At 36.1% G+C, this 7710-nt stretch overlaps 4 protein-coding genes across 4 annotated transcripts in view; 3 read left to right on the plus strand and 1 right to left on the minus strand.

Annotated features, from left to right (window-relative positions):
• Positions 261 to 3308, minus strand: LOC104735984 (glucose-1-phosphate adenylyltransferase large subunit 1, chloroplastic). Its single transcript, XM_010455885.2, has 15 exons — positions 3015 to 3308; positions 2788 to 2901; positions 2528 to 2698; positions 2355 to 2447; positions 2196 to 2279; positions 2055 to 2110; positions 1865 to 1958; positions 1658 to 1770; positions 1499 to 1571; positions 1338 to 1418; positions 1150 to 1236; positions 953 to 1057; positions 763 to 869; positions 591 to 651; positions 261 to 494 (listed from the first exon to the last, which is right to left on the minus strand). The coding sequence occupies exons 1-15, from the start codon at positions 3237 to 3239 to the stop codon at positions 393 to 395; spliced, it is 1566 nt and encodes a 521-aa protein (XP_010454187.1). The 5' UTR covers positions 3240 to 3308; the 3' UTR covers positions 261 to 392.
• On the plus strand, positions 3814 to 4765 carry LOC104735986 (uncharacterized GPI-anchored protein At5g19250-like). Its single transcript, XM_010455890.2, has 2 exons — positions 3814 to 3966; positions 4068 to 4765. Exons 1-2 carry the CDS (start codon positions 3888 to 3890, stop codon positions 4574 to 4576), a joined length of 588 nt encoding a protein of 195 aa, XP_010454192.1. The 5' UTR covers positions 3814 to 3887; the 3' UTR covers positions 4577 to 4765.
• LOC104735987 (uncharacterized GPI-anchored protein At5g19230-like) lies at positions 6027 to 7083 on the plus strand. Its single transcript, XM_010455891.2, has 2 exons — positions 6027 to 6288; positions 6403 to 7083. The coding sequence occupies exons 1-2, from the start codon at positions 6210 to 6212 to the stop codon at positions 6906 to 6908; spliced, it is 585 nt and encodes a 194-aa protein (XP_010454193.1). The 5' UTR covers positions 6027 to 6209; the 3' UTR covers positions 6909 to 7083.
• The window catches only part of LOC104738049, a 1601-nt gene continuing 1182 nt past the window's right edge, over positions 7292 to 7710 (plus strand). The window contains exon 1 of the mRNA XM_010458288.2: positions 7292 to 7564. Coding sequence (XP_010456590.1) covers positions 7322 to 7564 — 243 coding nt within the window. The 5' untranslated portion in view covers positions 7292 to 7321. The remainder of the gene's footprint in view (positions 7565 to 7710) is intronic.

A 7710-nucleotide genomic window follows, 5' to 3' on the forward strand; every position in this document is an offset into this window, starting at 1 on the left:
ATCTTCAACTTTGATCTCCCACAAACGGCTACAGATTATCTGCACCGAGCTGGAAGAGCTGGTCGAATACCCTTTTCTGACAAAAAGTGCATCGTTGCAAATCTGATCATGTCGGAGGAAAGATTTGTCTTGCAAAGATACGAAAATGAACTTATGTTCAGCTGCGAGGAACTCATTTTGTAAGTACAGTATTAATTATCCCAGTGCAGAATCTTTGTCATATTTGCCACAAATACGGTTGAGTCCAGACACCATCAGTCTAATGTAACTAAATAGTTAGATGGGAAGAGTATATGATAAGTGTCGTCATTAGCAAATAAATTTTATTTAGTTTTGACTCTTATGCTCTGCATTCTTACTTTTTAGTTCTCACAGTTAAAACTTTAAAGGTATCATATCACAACTCCATCTTTAATTACTGAATTCTTCAAGATTACTGTAATGCCGGATCTGATGTAAAATCCATCGGATGACCTATCTGCTTCTTGTATACCCTGCAAACCATCACATTAGAGTGGAATTAGATTAGCAACCTAAGATTTGTACATCTGATGGGTCCATTTTTTCTCTTAACTCTAAGAAAATTTTACCTCTGAGTTTGCGATGATTACATTCTTCCCAACTCTAGCATTCTTGTCTATTATGCATTCTCTTCAGGGAAAAGGAGAAGGTATAAACAATAAAAGAAGAAAGGAATGGGGAAACTTAACAAATGAGAACTGTTTCAAAGGTAAACCATGCGAAGTTCATAGTTAGTCTTACTTAATTTTTGTGTTCTCTCCTATTCCAATGGGAACCTTTCCCTCAGCAAGCAGTGCTGCAACTTCTGCTTCAGTTTCGTAAAAGTCTGCCCCAAGCATCACAGTGTCCTAGAGTTTCCATACACTTTAGATCATTATACAATCTTAGAGTCTAGTCCTTTCATTCTTAGAAAGATACATGTTTTGCCTACCTTTAACTGAACGTTACTGCCTACTCTTGATCTAATTCCCACAATGCTGTGCTCAATCAAGCAGTTGGTTAAGAAGCTTCCATGAGAAATGATCGAATCAACGAGCTTCACATGTAATGAAGTTGAGAGTTAATCCTGAACAAAGTGGGCCAAAACCGAAATGTATAGAAGTAAATATCATGGCTGGTTTTATTTACCTTAGAGCTGTCTATTTTTGATGGTGGCAGGTTTCTCCTTGATGTATAGATTGGTTTCGCTGCGTCGTAGAAACTAAATGCCGACGGCTAAAAGGTATACATGTAGATATGTGATATCAATACGAGTATATATGATTATGAACAATATCATGGGAAATAGAGTTGTTCCTGAATATATTCGTCCTTACATGCTCAGTGAGGGCGAGATTTGCCTCAAAGAAAGATCTTATTGTTCCTATATCTTCCCAGTAGTCCTTAAAGAGATAAGCCTGCTCAAAATATCTTGTTATCCGTTGATATAACGTTACTCATTGAATGAACTTGTGTGCTTAATCTGAATGTTACTGACATTCATATAGAATTCTTTAGCTGAGAAGGGTATAATCTCTGAACCAAAGTCGTTTGCTGTGGGGAAACGCCATCTGATCAAAAAACAGTTGCAAGATATGATATTTGTTTTGTATCGTTTTTAGAATGCAAGGACAAAATATAGAACTATAGGTGTTACCTCAAGATATTCAACAGTATTTCCTTCTTGAAAACATAGACTCCCATTGACGCTATGTATGGTTTCTTTTCAGCTTCTTCCTTGGAAAGTCCTAAAATAGTTGTGTCTACTGCCTAAGGATATCCCGAGGTTAGAACAAATCTTCAGGTTTTGTTCTGAGATGCTATTATTGCTGAAAAATTTAATCCCCCAAGTTTTCAAACATACCGTTGCTTTTAGTTCGTCTCCTTTAGGTTTTTCACTGAAAGAGAGAACTCTTCCTTTGTCGTCTATCTTCATAAGACCAAAATCTGAGGCACGTCTACCATGTAACACAAAAAGGGACTATAAGAAATCATGATCTTTGATTCAGCAGAATAAGTTGGGAAAAGTGCTATATGCAGTCTTTTGCATTCACCTGTCATCTATTGGTATGCAGGAAATGCTTATATCTGCGCCACTCTGCCGATGATCCTGAAGATTTAAGTAGAGATGGTTGGAGTCTCTGAGAGTAACTAACTCTTGATGAAAGACATGGTTTCAGATAATCTTGTCTCACCTGTATAAAATCCATATAATCCATCCTGTAGAGGTGATCTCCAGAAAGGATCAACACATCCTCTATGTCCTTGCTCCTTGCATCCTATGAAAAGAATTGTAATTGTAAGACCGCTTGATTTTTCTTGTGAAGATAAGTTAGTTATAGTCTGATCTGTACCTCGAAAAGCCAATGGAATTGCCGAACTGCATCTGCTGTACCTTGAAACCACCTTTTACCAGATTCTCCTGGCGTTTGAGTGGCTGCAAGAACCTGAAATTTTTTCAAACAGTTGCCTCAGATGCATCAAACCAGTTTTGCTCATAATAGATGATGAAGAATGAATGTGAAACCTCAACATAGCCATCTCCAAAGCCAACTCCATTGGAGTTGTAAGCACGAGCTAAATGCCTGTTCAATGATGCTGAGTTGTATTGTGTTAGTATGTAGACTTTGTTGATTCCGCTGTTGATGCAATTGCTCATCGGTACATCTATCAACCTATAGGCTCCACCGATAGGGACCTACAATTCACACATATTCCCGATTAGTTATACTTTTGTGGCAGGAAATTCAGCAATATTGGAAACTTTGCAGCAGAGAAGCAACTAACTGCAGGCTTGGCCCGACGTTTTGTGAGAGGAAAGAGTCGAGTTCCTGCTCCACCTCCAAGAATAATGGAAGCAACTGTTTTTGGATCCCTTTTCTCAGTCTCAAGTTCTTGTACCTGGAGGTTGTTGAGATAAGCAAATGTAGTGCAGGGGCATATTTGATGAGCTTGAAGATAGAAGAAGAAGGTTGAGAATAGAAAGCAGAAGCTAAAAGTTTGAAACTTTTTACCTTACTCTCTCCAGCTACACTATTTAGAGACATTGAAACGCTCTTAGAGAAGTTAGTAGAAGAAGATCGAAGTCGAATATTTGGAGGCTGAGCCAAGTTGAGCTTCTTCCCCATGAGCTCACCATTGCAGAAGCTGCCAAGCTTAATGTGTCTGGTTAACCCCGTGGAGCCGCGTAGGCAGCTTGGGGAAGAGAGGGAGATTCTGCAGTCAGCAGAAACCACCATTTTCACAGGAAATATTTGGCTCTAGAAAGGTTTGAGGAGAGGGAGGAGATAAAAGAGAAGAGAAGAGAGTTGTGCATGAAACTGTCTTTTAGTTGATTTTTTTGGAAGGATTTGGTCCACCCTATCTTCAATAAGTCACATACACCACCAGTTTTTATTTTGTATTCAGATTTTAAGACATTGCTCTTTTGTCTTGATCTGTCTTGCAGTGGCATATTCTTCTACTCCAAACTTATGTCAAAAAGAGAATTTTTTTCTTAGAATATATACTTTCTCAGTTTAGTTTCTTAGAATATATACTTTCTCATGCCAACATGCCATGCAAAATGTAATTAATGGAGATGGTGTAAGAACAGACAAGAAATCTGAATTCAAGTTTGTTGCTGAGTTTAATTTGTATTTCTGAATAAATAAATAACCTTAGAATAAATGTTTATTAAATTCAACTCATAATTGAGTTGTTGCCTAAAGAAGAAAAAAATAAGACTCATAATTGAGTAAAGAAGAATAAAATATATCCCATTAGACCTAAACCGAAGCAACGACTTTGAAAGCATGACCATAAGTCCATAATTCTCATAAATAAGTGAAAGGGTTCATCATCACCAAAACAACTCGGCAAAGAAGTAAGGAAGAACATCTGAATCAATGGCGATTTCGAAGCTCCATCTACTCTTTCTTCTCTCTGTCTTTCTCTCCCTTCATCGTCTCGTTCTTTCCGACTCCGGTAAGATCTTGATTTGTCAGTTTAAGTTTCTTGATCTCTTTTGTTTACTAAAATGTTACTTCCGATTGATATATTTAGTGGTCTGATTTTGAAATCCACAGATGAAGAAAATCTTCTTAAAGTGTTCAACGAATACAGAACATCACTAAACCTAAAAACGTTAACAAAGAACAACAACGCAGACTGTCTCGCAGACGAAGTTGCAGACCAATTCAAGAACCAAACATGCTCAAACACCAATGGCTTCGCTTTAGTCCCCGGAACAGATCCTAGAATCCCAAACTTCCCTAACCTCCTCGCTAAGTGTCGCCTCAGCACAACCGTAATCAGAGACGGCGAGATAGTAAAAGCTTGTGCTCCAAACTATGATCCGATACCTGTCTTGAGAAATTTCACCCTTGTCGTAATCAAGAACTTGAATGACTCTAAGTTCACTGGAATTGGTATTGCCAAAGATGGTAACTGGATTGTTGTCATCCTCACTACAAACACACGGGAGGGTGACTATTCTTTGGCCGCTAACTCATCAGGAGCTTTTGCATTCGGAGTTAATGGTGGTCTTGTTTCTTCAACTTTCTTGTTTCTTCTCTTTTGTTTCTTCATGTTTTGAGTCCCATTTTGTTTTGTTTTTTTTTTCTCCACGTTTTAAAGTCACCTCTCTTTCTTGTTATATTATGAAATGTGATAATCAACATTGCGAAGAACAATATTGGAGCAAGTCGCCTTTCTTAATAGTGTTAACTTTTTAATAGTGTTAAACGTTTTCTTTGTTTCTTATTATATTGTGAAGTGATCAAGTCGCCTTTCTTAAGTGTTAACTTGATCTTTCTTTTTTTTTTTAAATTAGAATAATATACTTTCGCAATTTAGTTTATGGTTTGTGAGGAACAAAAATAGAATGGTACGACTTCTGATCATATACCAAAGTATAAATGATCATAACTACACTCTTAAATTTGAGTGAAGGAAAAAAATATTCCATCAGAACGGCATCCTTGGTTGAGTTGGTTAAATTGTTTGCGTGGCATCAAATCGAACGGACAAGAACTAAAAACCATCCACATTGGTTCAATTAAACATCAATTTTTTTTTTCAATATCATCCTCTCTCTTCTTCTACCTAATAATTTAATATCTAATAAATTTTTCTATTTTAGAATAGTTTGTTTAATAACATTCAACACACTAATTCACTAATTTTATTTGTTATTATTATTTATTTTTTTATGTTTTTTTGTTTGTTGTGATTATCTTATATATAATTTTTATTAAATTTATAGATCACGCCACCAACTACAACCAACATTAAAATAAAAGTGACAAAATACGGTTATACGGTTGATTATTTTTCTTAATTATTATTTTTCTTACAAGTAATAAAGATGAAAATATGGATATTTATTAATAAAATAAATCAAAATCGTATATTGGGATTGTTTGGAATATCAATTTTTGAAATTCATAATTGTTGAGATATAACTAGTTAAGATAATAATTAATATAATTTTGTGTGTTTAAAATATTTTTTTTCCTTTATCCACATATATAAAGAAAGTTGTTTACTAGTAATATTTAAGAGTTAACACTGATCATTTCAATATCCAATCATTGTCTTTCTCCCATATGATTACACATGATGATTCCATTCTTCACCCTTATTCGTCACTAGTTCAACAATCCTTATTGTATATATTTCAATTGTTTAATTTTAAATTCAACAGCATCTTCCACACCCTTATTTGTTAATGTTCAGTTATTTAATTTTCAATTTTGAATTCAACACGTCTTAAATGGTCTAAGAGAGATATATTTTTAATAAAAAAAGAAACCGAAGCAACGAATTTGGAAGAGTCGAGAAAGCAAAATGAACTTAAAATCTCATAAATAAATAAAATATCTCGATCAATGGCGATTACGTTGTTTAATACATGACAGTAGAAAAGTTAAAAATATGACTAAAAAAATATCCCACTAAAATGAAAAGAAAAACAAACAAAAAAAAGATATCCCAAAAAATATCTTCCACTTGACAGAAGAAAAAAACAATATCGTTTGATTTAATTTGTCTGCAATGACATCAAATCGAGTGGAGAAGAAGAACTTAACCGAAGCAATTACGAATTTGAAGAGTGAAAGAGTCAACGAACTTAACCGAAGTAAAAGATATATATCACAAAAGAAGAAGACTCACCAAACAAGTAAGAAGTAGTGAGAACCTCTTCCTCTTCCTCTTCTGCATCGATAATGGGGGTTTCAAGGCTCCATCTACTCTTTCTTCTCGCAGTCTTTCTCTCCCTTCATCGTCCTGTTCTTTCCGATAACGGTACAGCTACTAAATTATATACTTCCGATCGATTGAGATACTTAGTGGTACGGTGTTTGCTTCATCTGATCATAAAATAAAAGTAATTGTGTTTTCTGTTTATGAAATCTACAGATGAAGAAGATCTTCTTCTTGAACTATTCAACGTATACAGAAAATCAATAAAACTAAAAACGTTAACAAAGAACGAAAACGCAGAGTGTTTCGCAGACGAAGTCGCAGGCCAATTCAAGAACCAACGCTGCAAAAACGTCACTGGCTCAGCTTTAGTCCCTGAAACAGATCCTAGGATCCAAAATCTCCCTAAACTCCTCACTAAATGCCGCCTCAACACAACCGTAATCAGAGACGGTGCGGTAATGCAAGTTTGTGTTCCTAAGCATGATCAGAACCCTAACTTGACCGATTTCAGCCTTGCCGTACTCAAGAACTTGAATGATTCTAAGTTCACTGGAGTTGGTATCGGTTCTGAAAGTGATGGTGAGTGGGTTGTTGTCGTCCTCACTACAAACACACTCGAGGGTGGCTATGCTATCTCAGGAGCCTTTGCATTCGGAGTTAATGGCGTTGTTGTTTCTTCAACTTTCTTGTTTCTTCTCTTTTGTTTCTTCATGTTTTGAGTCTGTTTTTTTTTTTTTTTTATGTCACCTCGTTTTCTTTGTTTCTTAATATGGTAAGAATTTGATAAATTCTTACGGCATTAAATAATAGATTGGAGCAAATCGCCTTTCTCATAGTTTCCTCTTACCCGATTGTGATTGACTAAATTAATAAACTCCTTTTTATAACCTCTAAGATCATGAACATCAGCGTATTTTGCTTCCGTCCCACATAATTAAAATGTTAAATTTAAATCAAAATGAATGAATTATGAATGGGACGTATCTACAAACGGGACGTATTTTCGTCCGTCCTTCACAACACGTGGCGGCGTTTAAAAATCTCATCTTTTTTCTTTTTCTTTTTCTGTTCTCAAGTTGAAAGAAGAAGCGTAGCGTTTGTCTCGGGTGTCAGAAAAGGCAAATCGGAGACGATGAGCGAAACCGAAGCAACCGGCGTTACCAAAGATTCGGCTCCAGCGATCGCGAATGAAACTGTTTCTGCTGCGATTGAGCATAAAGCGATCGGAGTTGTTGATTCGGTGGGGGAAGCCATGGGAGAAGCGGAGAAATGGGTGGGTGATCTCCAACATACGGTGAAGGAATCGACGGATTCCGCCATGCGCTCTGCTCGTTCCTTCCGTGAAAACTCGACCTCTCATTTCCGCTCTATACAGGTTTGTTAAATCTCTCTCTCTTTTGTTCACCATGACGTTTCTTATGAATCGAGATTCTTATTAGCAACAAAAGCATGGATTTGGAATTCAATATCTCATAAGCTTTAATTACTTGAAATGAGTTCGATTCAAAACAGGTTTTGCTC

This window comes from Camelina sativa, chromosome 13 (assembly GCF_000633955.1).
Source record: "Camelina sativa cultivar DH55 chromosome 13, Cs, whole genome shotgun sequence".
Classification (NCBI taxonomy): domain Eukaryota; kingdom Viridiplantae; phylum Streptophyta; class Magnoliopsida; order Brassicales; family Brassicaceae; genus Camelina; species Camelina sativa.

Bases quoted from the DNA above. Each gene is read 5' to 3' on its own strand.
- LOC104735984 (XM_010455885.2), bottom strand. From the start codon at position 3,239: ATGGTGGTTTCTGCTGACTGCAGAATCTCCCTCTCTTCCCCAAGCTGC. The intron at 2,902-3,014 runs GTAAAAAGTTTC...AACAACCTCCAG, and splicing joins GTGTAGCTGGAGAGAGTAAG to GTACAAGAACTTGAGACTGA. The intron at 870-952 runs GTAGGCAAAACA...TGGAAACTCTAG, and splicing joins GCAGTAACGTTCAGTTAAAG to GACACTGTGATGCTTGGGGC.
- LOC104735986 (XM_010455890.2), top strand. From the start codon at position 3,888: ATGGCGATTTCGAAGCTCCATCTACTCTTTCTTCTCTCTGTCTTTCTC. The intron at 3,967-4,067 runs GTAAGATCTTGA...TGAAATCCACAG, and splicing joins TCTCGTTCTTTCCGACTCCG to ATGAAGAAAATCTTCTTAAA.
- LOC104735987 (XM_010455891.2), top strand. From the start codon at position 6,210: ATGGGGGTTTCAAGGCTCCATCTACTCTTTCTTCTCGCAGTCTTTCTC. The intron at 6,289-6,402 runs GTACAGCTACTA...TGAAATCTACAG, and splicing joins TCCTGTTCTTTCCGATAACG to ATGAAGAAGATCTTCTTCTT.